This window comes from Mustela putorius, unplaced genomic scaffold, assembly GCF_011764305.1.
Source record: "Mustela putorius furo isolate JIRA1106 unplaced genomic scaffold, ASM1176430v1.1 tig00003869_pilon_pilon_pilon, whole genome shotgun sequence".
Taxonomy (NCBI): Eukaryota; Metazoa; Chordata; class Mammalia; order Carnivora; family Mustelidae; genus Mustela; species Mustela putorius.
The window spans coordinates 12,488,798-12,510,711 of record NW_025422021.1 but is presented as its reverse complement, the minus strand read 5'-3'; the positions used below and the strand labels follow the sequence as shown (position 1 = coordinate 12,510,711).

At 38.5% G+C, this 21,914-nt stretch overlaps 2 protein-coding genes across 3 annotated transcripts in view; one reads left to right on the top strand and one right to left on the bottom strand.

Moving 5' to 3' along the window:
• Positions 1-1,559: 1,559 nt before the first annotated feature.
• Positions 1,560-9,510, top strand: G6PC2 (glucose-6-phosphatase catalytic subunit 2). The gene is made up of 5 exons (XM_045066805.1): positions 1,560-1,794; positions 2,358-2,467; positions 4,776-4,884; positions 6,881-6,996; positions 7,774-9,510. The coding sequence occupies exons 1-5, from the start codon at positions 1,577-1,579 to the stop codon at positions 8,283-8,285; spliced, it is 1,065 nt and encodes a 354-aa protein (XP_044922740.1). The 5' UTR covers positions 1,560-1,576; the 3' UTR covers positions 8,286-9,510.
• Positions 9,511-18,672: 9,162 nt separating this feature from the next.
• Positions 18,673-21,914, bottom strand: part of ABCB11 (ATP binding cassette subfamily B member 11) — a 97,469-nt gene continuing 94,227 nt past the window's right edge. The window contains exon 28 of one of the 2 annotated variants that reach the window (XM_004744016.2): positions 18,673-21,626. In XM_004744016.2, coding sequence (XP_004744073.1) covers positions 21,426-21,626 — 201 coding nt within the window. In that variant the 3' untranslated portion in view covers positions 18,673-21,425. The remainder of the gene's footprint in view (positions 21,627-21,914) is intronic. The other variant, XM_013052044.2, reaches the window with a different exon arrangement.

Below are 21,914 nucleotides of genomic sequence, written 5' to 3'. Positions count from 1 at the left end.
GGGTTCTTTCATTCTAGATTCTCTGAAGTCTTTACATCAGCCTGTGTGAAAACTGAGTGGAACAGGAAGATCCTGTTACTTACAGTAATTTACACATTCAACGTCATTGAAGCTTCTTTCAGGTTGCCTTTGGACAGGGGGAGGAGCTTAAGGCTGAAAGGAGAACAGACAATGAATACATTTCTTTATAATAACACTTCTCAACCCCAGCTGCACATTGGAATCACTTGGAAGGTATTTTTTAAATTACCAATGCTTGGGTCCCATCACCAGAAACTTAATTTGTCTGGGGTAGGACAAAGATACAGCATTAAAAAAAAAAAAATCCAAAAAGATTTTAATGGGCAATCAAAGCATTTTCTCCAGGGGTGGCAACAGAGACTAGGAAAGTGCTTATGGACATTGGATTCCCATGACGATAAATGATAGGGCAGGACACGATGAGAAATCCATGGGGCTGTTCACAGCCTGTGAAGAAAGTTCCTCCTAAAGAGACCATGATAAGAGAAGACAAGGATGTGAATGGGAGGAGAACAAACACTTGACCTACCTTCCCCCTCCGCCACTGCGTGGGACTTCATTGCTTTTCAGGGACCCTTGAAGCCTTGCACACTTGGTCCTCTAACTTCATCACCTCACTGCTGACTTGGACCCTGGGTCTCTCTGAGCTGCCCTTCTGTTTATTCTCAATCTACATGCTTGTTTGGGTGCTTCTCTCATATTTCTCCTGAACGCTCTGTTTTCAACAAGCCATTTTCCTGATCGGTGAAAAGCGTTTTAAAGCTGATTTTTGTCTTCCTGTCACGTGAGTGACTCCCTGGTGTTCTCAAGTGTATTCTCTTGTCCATAAAAATATGACTCATTCCTAACACAGTTCTATTACCCAAGAGACCTCTGTGTCTTCATTCCTGCCTTTCAGTCAAAAAAATAGGTTTCCTGGCAGATTTTATATATTTCATGTATTTCCTTCTCTGTTCCATATATGTCATGTCATTCTCTCTGCTAATAAAGAAATATCAAAATATTTTTATTTGAAAGTCTGCATTCAGAAAATAACCTATCATATCGCATACATTTTTCATGCCCAGATGTTTACTCATCCGTTTTCCTCAAAGACCCAATAAAATAGTCAAAAAGCCACAGTCTATTTTAAATTAAAATGCATGGCTTTAAGGGCTATTTGACATGCAGTAATTATTTGTGTAGTCTTCTAGCCAAGCATAGAAATTGCCAATGTCTCTGCCCTTGAAGGAAATGAAGTGTGCAAAAAATTTCAAGCAAACATGAGCCAACTGTGCACACAAAAGGAAGGCTGCATAAGAAATTCACTGTGTCTCTACCTAAATTTCCCCTCGACTTGCCACAGATCAGCATGTACTTCACCTTTTTGGCACCAGTTAAAATCATCAACAGATGAGCTTTCCGGCAGAGGAGGGCTGACGTGCCCTCTCACAGATGGTCAGCATCACATGTTGTGGTAATGGCCAGACCGCCATGAGCATAGCATATAAAAACAGTGGCACTCAGGGCAGTTCAGCTCCAATTGCTCTGTGTTTAGAACTGATTCTCTTTCAAGATGGATTTCCTTCATAGGAATGGAGTGCTCGTTATTCAGCATTTGCAGAAAGACTATCGAGCTTACTACAGTTTTCTAAATTTTATGTCCAATGTTGGCGATCCCCGGAATATCTTTTCTATTTATTTTCCACTTTGGTTTCAACTTAATCAGACAGTTGGAACCAAGATGGTATGGGTGGCAGTCATTGGGGATTGGTTCAATCTTATTTTTAAATGGTAAGCCTTCTATTTGTTTTATTTTGCGTAAAGTTTGTTCTTAAATTTGTAGCTTTGGCTTAATGATCACATTTCAGATGTGTGTGGTTTTACTTGGAAAATCTTTCAAACATGGCAGTTAATTTGAAACACCTATTCATAAATCAAACTTACAGAAAGCATAGAAATGTATACTTTATCTGACTTATCAGTAAATTCCAAACCCTGTAAAACATATGCTGTGATTAAATAAGAAGTTAATTAAATGAGCTTCTTAATCTTAATGAAAATCTTAATGAAAAGATTGATAATTCTAGGAACCACTTGGATATCCCCAGTCTAAGAATCCAAAGCATCCACAGAAGTTTCCCTACAAGGAAAAAAGTCCCTCTTTTTACTGGAGACTAGGATGCCAAAAACTCCCTCTATAATAAGAGACATACCAGAACCCAAAGTCTCTTAATCATGAGCTTTCCCTGTCAACCCTCTGTTTGACTCATTTTTATAGGAGAGATCACTATTCCCAGTTAAGCAATAGTTGTGTGTTTAAATGTGTATGCATATTTATATTTCTTTAAATACAGGATATTGTTTGGTCATCGGCCTTACTGGTGGGTCCAAGAAACTCAGATTTACGCAAATCACTCGAGTCCGTGCCTTGAACAGTTCCCCACTACATGTGAAACAGGTCCAGGTAAGCAATTACTGCAGCCTCGAGTTACTAAAGATATTCCAACAGAGAGTCATTATGTGTGGTTATCACCTACCTGCTCTATGATATTATATAGGGTATTAAAGAAAATGTCATGAGTGAGGATGCTAAAAGTTCATAAGCATAAAAATTGCTAATGAAAAGGCAAGAAGTTTTATGAATGACCATTCTGTTATATGTAAAAGGGTAAATCAGGGACTACTTTCCAAATGATTTTATATTTTGCATTTATTTCTTGGAAGACTGTAATGGTTTGATTCTAAAACAAACAAAAACAGTTAACTAGAAGAAATTCCCAAAGAACTGTATTAAAATCCTAGAAATGTTGATTTATCTGTGGCTGAGCAACTTTCAAAGTTATTATGGATCTTCTGAGAGTGTCATGAATGAGGTAAGAACTTCCTGGTTTTACTATTGCCAGTAGACATTGTTCCTAATCTTAGAATTTTTTTCTTTCAAATGTCTTTTTTTTTTTTTTCTTGCTTATAGAACATATAAGTAGACTTCTCGGGCCACTTCCTTTTATAAGTTAAGATTCTGTATGAGTGTGAAATCTATACTATGAAAGTTGATAAGATTATGAAAATGTTTTTAAATACATATATATGTATGAAAATTTATTTTCATACTTTAATTTGTGAGACTTTAATTTATGAGAATGTGTGATATTCTCATAATTTATTTATGTATATATTTATATAATTTCATACATATATACATATTTCATACATATATACATATAATTTCATACATATATACATATATATAATATATGTATGAAAATTTATTTTTTTAAAAGATTTTATTTATTTATTTTATATAGAGAGATCACAAGTAGACAGAGAGGTAGGCAGAGAGAGAGAGAGAGAGAGAGAGAGGGAAGCAGGCTCCCTGCTGAGCAAAGAGCCCGATGCGGGACTCCATCCCAGGACCCTGAGATCATGACCTGAGCCGAAGGCAGTGGCTTAACCCACTGAGCCACCAGGCGTCCCTGAATATTTATTTTCATACTTTAATTTGTGAGACTTTAATTTATGAGAATGTGTGATGATGTACCTTAGCACAGTTTGTTACATAGCAAAAAATTCTTGCCATTTGACATCTTGAAACTAATATTTAATATACTGAATATGTAAGTTCCTAATGAATTCTCTGAATTTATTTCTTTCTTGCTCCCATAAAACTATACACCCATCTGTTATATTATTTATCTCACCATACTATAATTAATTCTTCACATATATTTGGCTCCCCTAATAAGCTGTTCCATTAGGACAGGGGTGCTGTGTATTTTATCTTTGTGAAACCACTGTGGGATGGATGGATGCATAGATGGATGGATGGATGGATGGATGGATAACATTTGAGACAACTGAAATGCTACTTTGGTTTATCCCAGCACTTCCCAGGATCTTCTACCTCATAAGACATTTTCTGGAGAAAAAAAAGAGAGAAAGAGATTGTATTCTATCTTCACTCCCTAAAGATTTATAACTCATGTAAGGATATAATAGGCTCTGAAAAATCCTGTATAACTTTAAAAGAACTTGGTCTATAAGGAATAGGTTGTCCTTGTTTAATGTAATATTTTTCCAAAACAGAGTGGTGCTTAATATGAATAGATCTCCACTTGGTAAAAACTCATGGCAAGCATCAAAGCAAATTATTATTATTATTATTATTATTATTTTAAATCAAGCAGCATAGGAAAGACATTCTGGAAATAGAAAGGCTGCCAGGCTTCTGGCAGGATTGATGCCCTTTACAGCTTCCCTCATCCATTTAACGACAAAGACACCTGTCGCAGTGGCCAGGCACAAGGTAGGCCCAGAGGTAGCTGCTAGAACATGGCAGTCCTTTGTAAGTCAGTTGGTAAAGCAGAACATAGTAATGATACCTTTCAGATGTCTGACTTTCCAGCCCGAGGAAAATGAACTGATTCAGGGTCCAATGCAAGTACTTTAATTTTCTCATCAATCAAAAATAGGCATGAAAGACATGGAGGGCTGGGGCAGATTTTGGTGCAACAGCCCATGTTCTTAATTAGCCTTGAACATTTTGATTTCTGGCATTGTGATGAACTTGAAAAAATCTGAAAAAATGTTTCTTGAAAGTGTTTCGAGGCTCCATTTGACTCGATTTCTTTTATTTCTACCTATTTCTAAACATTACATGTAGCCTGTGGTTTTTTCCCGAGTTCTGTGTCACTTTCATGGCTAATATTCTACTATTTCTGATACCAATACTCTATTAACCACCTTTCAAATGGATTAGCACTTTGTTGTTGCAGGAAGCCCATCTGGCCATGCAATGGGCTCATCGTGTGTCTGGTACGTCATGATAACAGCTGCCCTGGGCCACACTGTCGGTCGGATGGACAAGTCGTTGACCATGTACCTGTACAGGTCAGCCTTGCTCAAGTTTCTGCGCCACTGGAATGTGCAAACAGAAAGTCTTGAATACAGAAAGCCTTTTAAAAATTTACTTTGGCATATTTTTAGTTGTTGAAATGTGCTTATTCTCTTTGATCATAGCCAAAAAGCAAGATGGATAGAAAGTTAATAGTTTGCTTTAAGATAATGCCCTCGTTAGCTCAGAGCTATTGCCACATTATAAGGTTGGAAATGTTTAATTGATTAATGACTCGCTGGAAGTGCCTTTAGGTTTCCATAACACAATAATCATTTTGGTAGCTCATAAATAAGTCATCTAAAATTATATAAGGAAGTATTTTTGCATGCATATTCCCTCTTCTAAGATTAACGAGAAGTTTGGGACTCATAATTCCCCTTAAATGTATCGGCTTAGAAAAATTATGTTTCCTTCTTTGAATAGCCAATGTTTTTGACATCAATAACATATATTCTAGCTTTAAAGACTATACAGCCTTTTTAATTAAAAGCTTTCTAAAGGCAAACTTAAATGTGAATCTTAGTAGACTTAATGTTAGTAGAATCATAGTGTTTAGAGAGACCCGGAATTTTAATATTAGATTATTCATAATTCTTATAGGAATTGGGATATTTCCTTCTCTTTTCTCCTGAAGTACTTAACTATCATTAAAACAATTCTGAGCACCACTTTAATCATACATTATTAGGCTACCAAGATAAGATTTGTCAGTTAATTTCTTAAAAAATTCTATAACATATACCATTACATTAAAGTTCTTCTAAAATTAAAAAAAAAAACATTTCCAAGTTCCATCACATATTCTACTTTTTAGAGTAGTATTGGACAATATAAGAAACCGCCAAGAAATCTGGATATTTTCTAAGTTTATTCTAATGAGACCACAACCTATACACCTTAATATGTTTGTTATCCAACCCCAAACAGCAAGTCAGAAACTATAATTTAAAGAAATTAATATTTTCTATCTATGGACAGGTTTTCAAAAGAGAATCTAAATAAGCCTCACCTTTTCCCTGTAGTGCATTTCTTCCGCAATCTTCCAGACCTTGAGAAATGTTTGTTTCTTTTTTTTTTAATTCTATAATTCCCTTTTGGTTTTTATAACTGCAACATTTCATTTCTTCCATCAATATTTATTGAGTGCCTACTCCTTATCTTAATACAAACAAATCCCTGTTTGTTCTTCTCCCATAAGGATAACTTCTGTTTACTACCTCTTGGAAAGTCTCATTTCTTTCTATTTCTTAGTTTTTCAATAACCAGTTTGGTCCAGTTATCAGGAACAAACATTCAGCAGCAGAACTCCAAGCATTCTTATAACTGAATATTGCTAAATCTTCATTAAAATTATGAGCTTGGACTACAGTATTTTTGAAAACTTTTTGAAAATTGCTGCTTCTAATCAAAAGTATATAATGTCTAAGTCAACTTCCTAGTCTCATTTTCTATATGTCAAAAAACAAAGAATTGGGACTTGAGCATCTGTAAAATAAAGCCCAGTGAAAATTTGCCCTTGATGAAATGCTTGTGTTATATTCATCAGAGTAGTAGCTGCCTCTCCAGTGAGTTTTCTTGAGACAGAAAAGAGGAAACACATACAACAGAGAGTAAAAATGTAAATGATCCACTCTAGGTCATTCTAGATATTAGTAATTCCCCCAAATTTGAATTGCCCATACTCCATTAAAATAATTTTCAGGTTGTCAAATTAGCTTCCTTTTATTTCACTTATTAAAATCTCAGGATATTGCACTGGTTAAGCTTAATGCATTGGTATATGTAGAAACCTCTGTTAAAGCTTTTCAAATCCTACGGAGCACATGAAAACATTCTGGGGGAAAAAAACCGACTCTAGAATCATAACGTTATGTCACAGTTAGATGGATTCCTCTGAGAAAGATCATCTGGTGTCACCCCCTGCGTTTTACAAGTGATACAATTTCTTTGCTTTTTATGTTTATATGTATTCTTTCATCGTAGACTGACCTGGTCATTTCTTTGGAGTCTTTTTTGGTTGATTCAAATCAGTGTCTGCATCTCCAGAGTATTCATAGCAACACATTTTCCTCATCAAGTTATTCTTGGAGTATTTGGTGGTAAATATAATTACTTACCTTGAGTTGCGTCATTGGAAAGCTTTAGTGTCATTTGTTTTATGTCATCAGATTCTCCCTGGTAGTCGGTACCCTGGTCTCAGGTAACTCTGTCAAACTACTGATACCAAATGCTGCCCTGGAAGCATAAGCCACTCAGTACACCTCTCAAATCCTCCATGTACATGATGTGCATGGTCTCATTCAGTGAGATGGGGTTCTCTGAAGTGTGGCTAGCACCATGTCCAACTCCCAAGCTATTAGCCCAGACAGAGGGCTTGTGTCTTGGTTTGGGAGATTTCATAATGGCCCTCCAGGCTGTACGCCATGCCACTCTCTTTGATACACCTGAAGTGATTATTACATGACCAGGGACTTCATTGAGCAGCTGCTTTGAATTCTTGAAGCAGCAACCTTCTCCATGATTGAGTTTCCACCATTCAACCCCACACACCTTTCAAAGGTTCTCTAGATAATTGGCTTTGGCAATTAAAATATTAATTGCAAGCACCTAGATCAGGGCTCTGCCTATCAAGTGTTTGCCACCCAGTGCTGCAGACTCCTGAAAGATTCACTTGTGCTAACATGGATGGTGTAAAGAGCATGGGGCAGGTATTTTAGCTATTGCCTAGGGAAAGGGCTTTGGAAAATGAATAGGGTCTAGACGTCTAAAAGGCTTTGATCATGAACATGATGGCGAATTCTTTAATACAGAGAGGAATGATGCCCGAGGGGCTCAAGGGCACATGGTAGTCTTCAGTGTCTCTTTCTAATCCCCAGGCATGCTTGTGGCGGAGGCCTTTGAACACACCTCAGGCATCCAAACCGCCAGCCTGAGCACCTATCTGAAGACCAGCCTCTTCCTTTTTCTGTTTGCCCTTGGCTTTTACCTGCTTCTCAGACTGCTTGACATTGACCTGCTGTGGTCTCTGCCCATAGCCAAGAAATGGTGTGCCAACCCTGACTGGATCCACATTGACACCACGCCTTTCGCTGGACTCGTGAGGAATCTTGGGGTGCTCTTTGGCTTGGGCTTTGCGATCAACTCAGAGATGTTCCTTAGGAGCTGCCGAGGGGAAAACGGCTACAAGCTGAGCTTCCGGCTGCTCTGTGCCGTGGCCTCGTTGATCACACTGCAGCTCTACCATTTCATCAAGATCCCCACTCATGCAGAGCATTTATTTTACATCCTGTCTTTCTGTAAAAGTGCATCAATCCCACTGACTGTGGTTGCTCTGATTCCCTACTGTATTCATGTGTTAATGAAACCGAGTGAAAAGAAGATTAATTAGAGCTGTGCAGGGGCTTAGTGCTCTGTGGTCCCAGCACGACGCTCCTCCTCCATCTTACAGCAGAACCATAGAGCAGTGGCAGGCAGGAGGCTTCCAGAGATCACAAAATGGCGGACACAGGCCCCATGGCCCATCCCATCATACCTAAGCTTAGTTTGGTCTCAGTGTGGTCTCCCCCACACCCCCATTTTAAATTAGTTGCCCACCAGAATATTTGACATAAATATTATTGTCTGGTTTGAAAACCAGAATATTTGACACAAAATTCTGAATTTCTATATATTTTTTGACACATCAGACAATATGACACCTCAGGGTCTGCATTCCCACCTATAAACAATCTACCATTGTTGACCAATTGCCCCAGTAAGAAGCAGCATTCTCCATTTTCTCACAGTCCCAACAAGAGCCTCAGTGTCATTTACCTTTATCATAGGAAGGTCAGGCCACTTATGGCTCCTGTGGGCATTTTAGTGGGAGCCCCCATCAAATCCAATCCCCTTAGTTTTCAGATAAGGAGAGGGAGTTTCATCCTGTTGTGAAAACACTGGCTGTTGTCACACCATTTTCAGAACAGGAAGTAGAACCCCGAGTTTTCTCATGTGTATTTCCATCATGTGTTTTTGTTTCTTCGTTTTTAAAAAGTAAAAATCTGTTAAGAGTGAATCCTTCTGTGATGATTGCCATGTAAATTAGCTGTTTTTCCAGAAATGTCATTAAAATTCCACATCCTGTTTGACTTACCCCATGCAGGGTGCTGACGGGGCCAGTCATGGCTCTAGATTTGGCTACATATCCAGGGGAAACAGGTCAGGTTACTATCTGGACTTGAGCTTCTGCTTAAGTTCTGGTATCTGTTTTACAGTAGCACTTTCTAGTATTTCAATAAACGTTGCCGAAGACCCTCTGCTTAGAACATTATTTACCAGTCTTTCAAAGCCAAGGAAATCAAGTGCTTTCCTCAAGGTCATGCTCCAACCCAAGAAAAACATTATTGGTTTAATCTTTATGATTATGGAACTGTGATGAAAATCTATAGCTTTTCTTTGCTTCTTTCTTCTCATTGGATCTCATAATTCTGGGCTTTAAGTCAATAATTATGTTATTTCAATCAAGTACATTTTGAGTCAGATTTTGCTACAGATCCTAGTTACCTATAGTCCACCACAATGTTTTATGTAACTTTTCTCAAGAATATCAGTACATGAATTATTTTAGATGATGATATATTAAATTATCCATAAATATTGAAAACATAACAGCTGAAGCACGTATTATTTGGCAAAATATTCGTTGAGGATAACAAAACCTCTAAATATCAAAGTAATTATTGTTTCCTTTCTAAATGTATTTTTAAAGTATATGCTGTTGCTTTTATAAGATATACATAGCAGCTTTATCGTTAAAGGTAATCAAACTTGGTTTCAGTGGTCAGGTGATTCCTAAGCAAGAAGCTTAGGGATGACGAAAGATTATCTTAAGAATGAATTGTCTCATGTTGATGGGACATTTGGGGAAAGGAGAAAAGAACGTTCTTAAGGTGGTGACCCTTGGTCATTGGTTCAAGTCCGCCCCAATTGTCCTCAGAAATTCACTTCAATCCTTTAACACTTTACGATGCATTTGTCTCATCTCATATTCTTCTGCGCTTGTCAGAGAGCTCATTCCTATCTGGGATCCCTTTTCCAAAGCTTTATTTGAGATTAGTAATGTCAGTTTGGAGGAATCCTCCATCTCAACAGAGACTCAGACTGCTCTCACCAAGCATGAAAAAACTGTGGCATTAACAGTCGAGGGATTTGCTCCAATATTGACTCCACTGTGTAGCCCTCCTCGGTTCCCAGAGAGAAGTTCTCTTCAGCCACACATAGTGAGTGCTATCTGTTGGGTGACATGTGATCTTCGGAAGGGGAATACGATGAGATGTGGGTTTATTTTCTATAATTAATCCCCAACAATTCCACCCCTATCTGCCATAAAGCCTGAAAGTCCCCCTGTGATTAGATTTCCCTTTTTACTCTAGTTCATGTCTCCCGGAGGGATCCATCTGGTGGCAAATTGCTTTTGCAGTAGAAACTGCTTAGGCAGCAAGAGGAACAGCTTCTCACAGCCTTACAGAAAATGCCTCCCTTTAATAATGATGGAAAAACTCTTGTGCTTCCAATTTATTTGCCAAACATAAGTGGAATTGAGCTTGTTTGACTCACTGTTAATATATCCATATACTCAAAACGTCTACACATCTACATATTCAGGAGAAAAATGTCAATATCATGAGCTTTCAGGATAAGAACATCAAGACAGGCGACTTGAGAAACAGTCCAAACATATATTTGAAAAGAAAAGCAAAGAAATTGATTATTGCCTATACAAGCTCTCACGATGAGTGTTGAATCCCTTTCCTCTGACAACCTATTGATTGGACATCTACCTTACAAGTTTAAACTGGTGACCTCTCTAGACCTATTTCAGTATAACAGAAAGAAGATTTTTAAAATTACATTATAAGATGCCCTTGAAAGCTATATGTCTGAATGCTTTACACGTATTTACAATCTATAAATAAATTCAAGATCAAAGTGGTACATACACATTCCAAAAACCTTGACATAAGAGAAACTCAAAGACTTGCTTTTAAAATGTGCCTCATCTCTTAAGTATTACGAAACTGTATATTCTAGCTCTCTTTAACAAAATTTACAATGATGGAAATGTTCTATACCTGTGCTGTCTAACACGGTGGCCACTAGCCACATTGGCTCTTGAGTTCCTGAAATGCAGCTAATGCAACTGAGGAACTGAATTTTAAAATTTTATTTACTTTAAATCACTTTGAATCTTAAAAGTCATGTGTGTCTCATGGTTCCTGAATTGAATAGCACAGATCAAGTTGCATAGTGCTTCTTCCTGAGGGGGAAAAAAAAAGGTATTTTTATATTGTCACCTGTCCACAATCCTGTGTGTGAGACAGCATGAATGGTGCTAACTAACTCCTTATTTTATTGCTCATATAACATGGACAAGGTGTGTTCCCCCCAGCCCTGAGATCTTTAATTAACCCCTGGAAGTTTATTTTCCAGATGAAACTAATAATAGTTACTGTTAACAAGGTATGTATGATGATAGAAAAATCCCATTGTGAACTTTACATATTAAAAAGAAAAAAAATTAGCCTGTGTGGTAACTGAACATTTCCGAGGCTGGAAGGACTAGAGTGTGCCTACAGAAAGTGAACGGTAGACTCTGCTGCATTTCCCCGGGAGACCCCTGAAGATCTAAGAGGCTCTCTGTGCACAGCCTCCTTCTCTCTCCCTCTGGCCTGCGAGCTCAGACCACCTGGTCTTTCTGGACCCTTAGCTCTCTGTTGCCTCAGATCCAGGGCTCTAGGCTCCCTCTCCCTGCACTGTGTCCTAGAACCCTCGAAAGGCCACAAAGTTGGGTAGAGTTTTCCCTCATGACCACATTCTGGAAGTTAGGATGACCTTCTGACCAAGTTTTCCTGCTTGTCTGGGGCTCCTGCACCTGTACGCTGCACACCAGTACTTCCGTGCATATTCAGAAACTGGTCAAAAAAGGATCCCTAGTGTCCAGTTGTCCCTGCAGATTTTGCCCTACTTACATGACTGTTCTGACCACACTGGGAATTGCAAATAGTCTCTGGATGAATATGTGGACCTAAGAGCTGTCAAGAAACCAAGGTAGTGTTTTAAATTTTTCCTCCTTCCCTACCTTTAATGCTTTCGGATGGCGATTTCACACTGAAACTAGTGTGGTGCTACATGTTAATTAAAAAAAAAAAAAAAAAAAAAAACTTTCTTTTTTTCTTGAAAAGAATTGTTAGCAGCAGGAGAGGTGTACAAGAAGCAACAATTCCAGAAACTTCTGCCAAATGACAGCGACTTATGGGAAAACAAGAATTAGAAGTGCTTCATTTTAGCTGTGCAAAGGACGAGAGCAGTCTCTGTCAAATTTGGGGGTGGTTTGGGGTGGAGTACGAGTTACAGTTCTTGCTAGTCTTTGATGGAGATCACAGTAATGACTTGGGAGGAATTACATCTCGTTTCTTTGGCAGCACAGAAGTGATTGCTCTCCAGGAGGGAGAAAATTCAAAGATTGAGGTTATGAAGGCGAGCATAAAGCTGATTAATTATTTTCTGTTTTGAATTTTTAAATTTCTTAGGATTTTTTTTTTCTTCTAACATTTTGCCATGTGATACTGAAAAGGAATCTGTCTTCAGCTCAGAAACCGTGGTATTTCCCCAAAGAGATGCCAGGACGGGGAAAGGTAATGCGAGAAGAGCGGCAGCTGTCGTCCTCCAGGGTGGGGTTTGGGGCACAGATCAGGGCCCACCAAGAGGATCTTTCGCTCAAGGAGCAGCACCTGAGCCTGGGTCCAGGGCTGGCTCAGGTGAAGCAGAACCCACTTCCCTGGGACAATCTGTATATTCTGCAGGAGCAGCAGGCCATATGTGTGTCTGGAAAAGAAAGACAGAACTCATTAAGATGAAGAGCGTCCTTCCTCTGCTAGCTGTCACCTGCCTGTGCACATCATTGGGCCAATCACACTCTAACTTCCGTTCAAAGAACTGACTTTTTCCTCGTTCACTGTGTGTCTTATGAACAGCCGTGGCCAGATTGCCATCCTTGCTCACACATTCTGCCATTAATGGAGGGTTTTCTAAAGGTGGCCGCTGTATATACATGTCACTGCCTTTCCTAGACACCACCCTTGCCTTCAAGCTCAATAATTCCACGTTAAAACATCTGGTCCTTGAGATTTCTTTTTCTACAGAATGATTACAAACTCTACCTTTTTTTAGATTTTTTGAATGAAAGCAATGGTAGAGATGTTGCTATCTTTCTAATGAAGCTTGCATTGACTTAACAAAGGGAAAATAAGTATTCCTGTCTGACTTTGTGAGACTTTATTGTGCATCTTATTCTCTTAGCATTGAAATGTTGATGCCTTCCCTGCTCCTGCTGGCCAATCAAGAGGCAGTGTCACATATCCCCATGTGGATTCCAAAGGGGATCAGATCGTAGAGGGGGAGGTGCTAGAAAATTCTAGGACAGATAGATGTATGAAAGACTTTGAGGAGTTTGATAGCAAGCTCCCTGGACTGGAGCCTGCATTCTAGTCTAGTCTAGTGGGTTTCTAGATCTGACCACTGTGATGCTGGGTGGTCAGTTAATGTTGGAGGTCTCGGTTGAGTAATTTCTCAAGTGAGTAAAATGAGCTTAGAATGAAAGGTTCATGCATTCCACCTCTGACATTCGGCACCCCTGAGGGTCTCATTCAATCAAATTGGAAGAAGAGCCGGAGCATATTAAATTTTACTTTTATGTAATCAAACATACTGTAAATTCTAGAAATTAGTCCATGTTTAATTCGCTACTTTAATAAACAATTTTAGATTTATATAATACATTTCAAACTTTAAAACATTCTATTCCAATTAGAATCTGATTTTTATAGCTATGAAAAGAGATGCATGGAATAATTTAATTGATGTTACTGGGCCAAATTAACATGAGAATATTCAGACTGCCCGCTCACCTATCTTACAAAAGAGAGACTATAATTAAATTACCAGCTCCATTTCCCCTTCCTCACCATCCTAATGAGAACATATTTCTTGCAGGTAGAGATACTAAGGGGTTATACATAATAACAGGCATACATAATAACATATATACATAATAACATTCTCCAGCTAAAACAGGACACCTCCGTACATGCTTATATTTTCTCCTGAATCTCCCTGGGTGCCTTCCTGACAAATACTTTATGTGCTAGAGATGCAAGGATGAGCTCAAGATGGGCCTGAGGGGTTGGAAGAATTGGTTGAGACTACATCTAGATGAGATGGTAACATTATTCCCCATCTCTTCCAACCCACCCTGTTTCAAATTCATCCTCTTAGTGAATCACTTTCTTTTCAGCTCTGGCTATATTGTGCCAGTAGAATCTAGATCATTCCCAGACTAACAACAATTTCTTATGTGAGGGGACAAGAAAGCATGACCACAAAACACAAGTCTCTAAGTGAAAGCCTGCTTCACTAGAAGCATAATAAAGCGGGATACCTGGAATGTTCCTGGAAAATCACTAGAATGAGCCGCAAGGATTTCCATCCAGTGACACCTCCTTTTCATAGCACTGACATTTGAAAAAGACTGTGATGAGTTCTTTCTTTCAACTGATATTTTTGATCTACCTTTAGATATCGAGGTCATATTTTAAGGTTATTTGAGCAAGGTCATAGTTTAAGGTTATTTAAGCACATGTCAGTACCTCAACATGGCGTTATTTATACTTACATGTCAGTATGTTTATTAACAAAACTAAAAGTATTAAGATTGTGTTCATCCATAATTAATGGCAACATCCACAGCTACACTAAATAATTCAGTGGCCGAAACAAATGAGGGGTGTTTCCTTTCCATGCAGCAGGATGGCTCCCAGGTAGGCGGGAGTAACTGCTCAAGGATGTCCAGGAATCAGGCTCAGCCCATCTCCTTGCTCTGCCAGTCATGGTGTGTGGCTTCTGACCAGGTGACAACCGCATGCCTGCTGTGCGTCCAGGAGAGAAGAAATAAGGAAGGAAAACAGCCTTTCTTCAACCCAGGCTTTGTTCCAAAAGGAAGAGCCTCCAAAGAGACTTGAGTCTGTATTTTTTTCTTTTAATTCATGAACTACAGAGAAAGAGAGAGAGAGAGACAGAGACAGAGACAGAGAGAAAGAGAGAAGCAAACTCCCTAGGGAGCAGGGAGCCCCATGCGGGACTCAATCCCAGCTCCCAGGGATCATGACCAGAGCGGAAGGCAGATGCTTAACTGACTGAGCCACCCAGGCACCGGAGCCTGTATTTCACTAATCATAATAGTTTCATCCCGCCTCCCCTAGCCTTAGGGGAGGGAGTCTGGAAAGGTAAAGACTTTACTTCCCAACCTCTGTAACAGAGGCAAGCAAGGGAAAGGGATGCAGTATTGGGTGTAGACAAGCCAGTCTATGAGACCCATCATAGTGATTTCTCACATATTTAACAGTAAATACAACTTATGGCTGCATTCCTTACCTACAGCCTGCTAACTGATTTCATAGTAACATGCAAAAATTATAAGGGCAAAAGACCTTCTAAATTATAAAATGCTTTGTGAATGTTATCATGGGGTAGATATAAACAATTAACTGAATTTTCATCTTCTGAGAAATTTTATTAAAACATCGCTCATCTCTTCGTTGATTCCATGCTTGGTGTATTAGGGATACATACTCCCGACACATAAATGCAGAGTAGCTTCTTTCTTTTCTGTAATCACTCATAATAACTTTAGGCACTTGTTCTGTGTCACCTTGAGTGAAGATTTCCCTTTCTACCTCCAGCCATTCTGCTGTTCTCAAATTTATCCTTTTGTATCTGAGAGTAGGAGCTGTACCTGAATCATACAAAGGAGGAAACTGCCAATTTACCAGCTGTGCATTCTTCCTTTTTCTCCTGCACATTCTGTCTTCTTCCTGATTTATTGGATTGAGTTGTTGCACCCAGACAGCTACATGCCAATCACGTGTACCCTGATTACTCATTATGAGCCTTAGGATACCAGACAACTCACTAATGAGCACATTATAATGCTGGCCAGTGCTAATTAGATGATAATCATGTGCACTGCTTTATTTACAGTCTATCCATTTAAATTAATTGGGCATTTAATTGAACACAGTGTGAAAGAAATTGGAATTGGGTTTTCAAGTTTATTTAAGTTATTTTCACTTCCCATCTCTTATAGGCAGGTGAAATTATTCCCTTGATCTGGACATTTAGAGCAAATATGAATGGAATAAATGCTTATTTTATAATGATACACACATATATGTAAATTTATCTCAAGATGTGTTTGGAAACAGCAACCAAATTTGCAAAATTTTTTTTTTATCTCCAACATACTTACGTGACCTGATTACAGAAAGATTCTGCATGCATAAGAGATATTAATCAATCCAACACTTAGCTGGAAATACGAGGTGAGAACCTAAACCAACCTGATGGGAATGTTCTGGTATTTTTTTAGGATAGGACATTTACATTTAATTCATGAATAAATACGTGGCAAACTGTACCTAATTGTGATCCTATGTATTTTCCCTTTTTCATGACACAGTATCCAAATATCCCGGGGTATACATTTTTAAAAGAGTGTATAATTGTCCAAAACTGCATGAATGAATGTATTCCTGAATTCAAAGTGACCTTTCATTGAAATAATTTCCTAAGAGCATTTGTAGAGTATACCCAGAGTAACTATATGGAAAAGGTTTCTAGACAAAATAATCCAGAGGCCAATTCTACTTTTTCCCCTCAAATAATAGCATATCTGGTTTGTGGTCATCTGCTCTCATGCGGTTTGGAGAGGTATCAGATGACTCAGAATCTCTTCTCTAAATAAGCTAGGAAATGTGCTGCTCCAATTGTTTATAAGAACAGTTCATAGAAAAAAACGCATAAACGGTTTCTATAAAAAAATTGGAAGAAAACGTGTCTTGGGAAGAGAACTCAAGGGGATTAGATCAAATGGAAGTTTTTGCAGTTATATTGTGTTTCATTAAACAATCTTATGTTTTCTTTGTTGACTCAAACAGGTGAATCAAGTAAAATAAATGATGTAAAGAATTTAAATCACTCTGATAAGGGCCAATATGATTCTGTTTGTAACAATCAAACAGAATGTTTGATTTTTCCAGGTCTTACCATGCTGCTTGTTAGTCCAAATGAGTCCAAATCTTTAGCTGAAACAAGTTTTACCAAGTTTCCAGGGACGGTATAAGAACATGTTCCAAGGGAGAAGCTGGGCTCCTGTTTTTATAAGACCCAAATTATGTAGAAACAATGGAGGCCCAGACCAGGAAATTCATGGAAGTGGATATTCTAACCCTGTCTTCCCAATATGGTAACTTCTAGTCACATGTAGCTAGCAGGAACACGACAAGGGGCTAGTCAGAGTTGTGTGGTGTTTTAAGTATAAATACACATCCGATTTTGAATATTTAATATGATGAAGAAAATGGTCTTATTAATAATTTGCATATTGATTACATGTGATAATAATGTTTTGTATATATTGGGTTAAATGAAATATATTATTTAACATTCATTTCACCTGTTTCTTTTTTCCTTGCTGTGACTAGAAAATTTAAAATTAAAGATGTAGTTTGCATTAGCAATTTATATTTTTATTGGAAGACACTGCTCTAACTTAATGGGTTAGTTATTTTGGGGCTGACAAATCACTGACTACTTGTATTAATTTAAAATGATTATTCAACCAAGATGCATTGAGCTATCACTTTATACCGAGTACTGAGTAAAGTACTGGGAATGTATTTCCTTTCATGTAGATACTGAAACTGGATTTGAAAGACAAATCACAGGATAGGAGAGTCCAGAAATAGATTCACCAGGAATCCCACTTCTTATAGTGTATTCTAAATTTCTGATCACAGAAGTGAGCATGGTTGACTTTTCCTGCATTATTCAGAATAGCTTGGAAACAATCTTAAAGTTCAAAAAAAGGGGACAGGGAAAAGAAAATTTGTCGCTACCTAATGTTTATCATGAAGCCAATGAAATGATAATATGGACCCATGTTTATTCTTTTCGTGGAATGCTGTTCATTGTATGTTGTGTAGAAGTGAGTTTCTGATCATTATGGGTGGTATGATGCCATCTGTCCATCTGTGTGTGTGTGTGTGTGTGTGTGTGTGTGTGTGCCTCCAACAGATTGGTTTCCTGAGATTTCCTTTCCTAATCATCCTGGAGACTCCTATCATCGCATTCATTTTTTTTTTTTTAAGATTTTATCTGTTTATTCAAGAAAGAGAGAGAGTGAGCTAGGGGCAGAGGCAGAGGGAGAAGCAGGCTCTCCAGTCAGCTGGGAGTCTGATGTGGGACTCAATCCCAGGACTCTATCATGACCTGAGCCAAAGGCAAATGCTTAACCAACTGAGCCACCGAGGTGCCTCCCATCACCTAATTCTTGAGTTAGATCACCTGTTTCCTAGGTCCCATCTCTTCCTCTTTCTTCATTTACTTTGATTTTAGGGAAAGCCTCCTGTGGCTTCCTGTGAAAATATGTGTGGGGAGGGAAAGTTTTGAAACTTTACATGACTGAGAGTGTCTTTAGGCTTCTCTCATTCCTGAGAACAGTTTTCTGGATATGGAATTCTAGGATGGAAATAATTTCCCCTCAGAATTTTGAAAGCAAATCTTTACATCTTCTGACTTTTAGTGTTATTGTCAAGAGATTCTGTGTCATTATAATCCTTGAGTATATATAACATGTTTGCCCTCTCCTTGAAAATTTGAGTGTCTTCTTTCCCCAGTTTTCTAAGATTGCATAATAGTGTGCCCACAGAGGATCTTTACTTATTTATTATATTTGACATTAGTTGAACCCTTTCAGGTTGTAAGTTTATATTCTCCAGTTACAGGAAATATCTTCAGACCACATAAAAATTTACTCCCTTCTAATCTTTCTTTCTAGAACTGCAATTAGCTAATTATTATACCTCCTGGGTTGTTCTTCTAAAATTTTTCTTTTTTTTCTTTCTACTTTTTGGCTCTATATTTTTGTCCCACTTTTAGGGAAATTTCCCCAATTATATCTTCCAATTCTTTTACTTTTTTTTTTCTCCTGTAAAAATTAAATACTTGGGGTTATGGGATGAGTTTGATCATAGCATGAACCCATCCGAAAACACTAGAAATCACAGAAAGACTTGAGATAAATGTCAGATAGAACAGAGAAAGCAAGTACCCCTATTATCTGAGAAACATTAATAATGTAAAATTGCAGAAACCAAATCCTTTCCAGTAATATAAGACATGGGATAGATATGGAAACACTGGCGCTCCCTGGTGTTGTAAAATAAATTTGCAACTTTATTTATTTCTATATTTTTAAGGTTATAATCCTTTACCTTGTCACTGAGCCTCAAAAACAATTGCTTTCCCACATTATTTCAAACCCTCTGCTATCAACCTTTTCCCACTCATCAATAACTTTCAAGTACCTTATTTGAAAAATGACTCTTCCTCATTCATTTTTCACACCCCACACATTCCACTCCAGGAAACTGGCAACCTCCCAGCACAGAGCTTATGTTCTTCTTTGAAATGCACACTTAAACAAATGGGTTTTGGTTTTCTTTCTTCAGTATTACAGAATGAGCACATGCATACTGAAAATTTTAATTCCTTCTTGCAGGCATCTTCATTCTGCGATGTTATTGTCCCTGCCATTTTTCATGACTTAACTAGAGTGCTGACTTAACTAGACTGCTGTCCTCCACCCCCTCCCTCCCTGACTTGGCAACCATCAATTCTTCTGACCTAACTAATTAACTTACTAAACCACCTTTCTGGTTATTTACCAGGAAATATGGGACAGACACATAAATAATATACATCAATATACAGCAGCTCAGGCTTAATTTGTAGGCAAAATTTCACGTGTTGGGCATGGGAAGAGAAAAATGTGTACATCGAGTATATCTGGAAAGAGCTAGAGTAGGAAGACATCTTGATGGCAGGACAACTTGATAGGAACTGCTACTGAATTTTTCACTTCTGTTGTCAAGACCTCTTTTTTGTTTTTGTGGTTTTTATTTTTTATTTTTTTGGGTGTTCATTTTAATGAACTCTTGCTTTTATTTAAATAGATGGGAATATCTTCTCATCTCATTATGTAAATTTATTGCCATTCTTAATGTTTTCCAAACCTTTTCTTTGGCTCTGTTACCTCTAATATCCTGGTTCTGGGCATTCTATTGCTGTCATTTTGATTTTTGTGTTAAAATATTTCCTCAGTGTCTGGTGATTCTCAACAATCTATTCCCATGGAAGAGTGAGAACTGAAAAGCCAAGGGGTACATGTTGCTGGCGGTGGGCTTCACCGTAGAGTAATCTGATTGGGGAGTTTCGTTGGAGGATCTCTGCCCCAATAGTCTCTTTTCTTGGATTAGCCAGTTTCCCCAGAGGATACTCCTAAAAACTCCTGCCAGAAGAGGAGGGAGCTGGATTTTTTTTTTTCTGCTCATATATAGCTTCATATTCAATCCCTTTGTCTTCAGCTGTCCCTTCAAATGTGACTTGTGTTTCTAAGTGCAAATGAGCTTCCCCATCCATCCCCAATTCCTTTGCTAGAATTACAGAAGGGCAGCCATCCTGCTGCAGGAGGAGTGTGTACTTCTGCTTCCATACAGGGGCAACCAATGTGAAGGGTGGTGACAAGGATTAAAAACCCGGGTTAGAGTCTTTATCCCAGGCTGCTGTCCTTCGTCTCTTCAAAGTCTATTCATGAGATGAAAACAGTGCATTTTACCTTGCTGCAGCTTCATATAGTGTTATACAAAACAAAACAAAAAAGCCACACTGGTAGATTCTAGTGCAGTAAATGTTGACGTCATCACCCACCTACTACACCCTGAATCTATAAATCCACACTCCTAACTGGTAAGTCCCTGCAAATACTCGCTCCTTTCTTCCTCTCCTAGCCTGAAAGTATCCAGAGTATCAAAGCCCTCCTTTACCTATCCTCATTCTTAGAGATGAATGAATCTGCTTTCACTTGCAAGAAAACTTAAGTGAGGAAATAGTTGGTTGTCGGTCCTCCTGTTATTTTCACACAGGATCCTGGTCCAGCTTGATAAACCCTCACTGACTGCCTATTATAAGTGTAGTGGGCTCTGTGTAAACTGAAGTTTTAAAAATGCAAAGGATAGTGCTCTGGCCTTGAGGAATCCAAAGTCTGATTGGGGAGTTTCGTTGGAGGATCTCTGACTTCTTGTTAATTCCCATGTAGTTGGGACTGGCTTCTGCATGGAGAAAGCCACTGGGTAATGGCTGAGCACCTGCTTGACATTGGATTTTCACTCATGCTAACCCTAGTTTCTTTCATTTTCTATATACACATTTTAAAAACTAAGATATTATTGAAGGTCATTAGAAATTAACTTGGATCCCAACATATGACAATGTCTGTAAAAGTAAAATATAATCATTTCTCCTTAAAGAAAAAAAAAAAAAACCCTGGCCCTCTTGTCATTGGTGCACGATCTGTACATGAAGTTCTTCGATCAGATCAGCTGATGGGGGCTCCTGTGGTGACGAGTTTATAATAGGCTCCTTTCTGGGCCATCAGTTCTTCATGGGTCCCCTTTTCAATCACTCTCCCCTGTGACATAACAGCAATGATATCTGAATTTTGGATGGTAGACAAGCGATGAGCGATGACAATGCAGGTCCGACCTTCTCTGGCTTTGTCCAGGGCGACCTGCACTGTCTGCAAAGAGAAGGTGGAAAGTGATACAAAGTCACATGTTTGTTGCCTGGCCCAACATCGCAAGAATTCTGCTGAACATTATGTGAGTAACATTGCAGTTCTCCGGAGTTAAACCCAAAGGCTTGACAGGTGGGAAAAGATGGCACATGTATTTGCTGACTGCAAGGCATCAATGATTTCAATTGCATTCACAGGCTGAGATGTTTCAGTGAAGCAAGAATGAAGCAAACTAGAGGTCACTGGAGTTTTAAAACACTTGATGGTCTCGTTGGCAAAAATGAAACCAAG

Coding starts and splice junctions, on each gene's coding strand:
- G6PC2 (XM_045066805.1), top strand. CDS start 1,577: ATGGATTTCCTTCATAGGAATGGAGTGCTCGTTATTCAGCATTTGCAG. Junction 1,795..2,357: donor TTCAATCTTATTTTTAAATG/GTAAGCCTTCTA, acceptor CTTTAAATACAG/GATATTGTTTGGTCATCGGC. Junction 4,885..6,880: donor AAGTCGTTGACCATGTACCT/GTACAGGTCAGC, acceptor CTTTCATCGTAG/ACTGACCTGGTCATTTCTTT.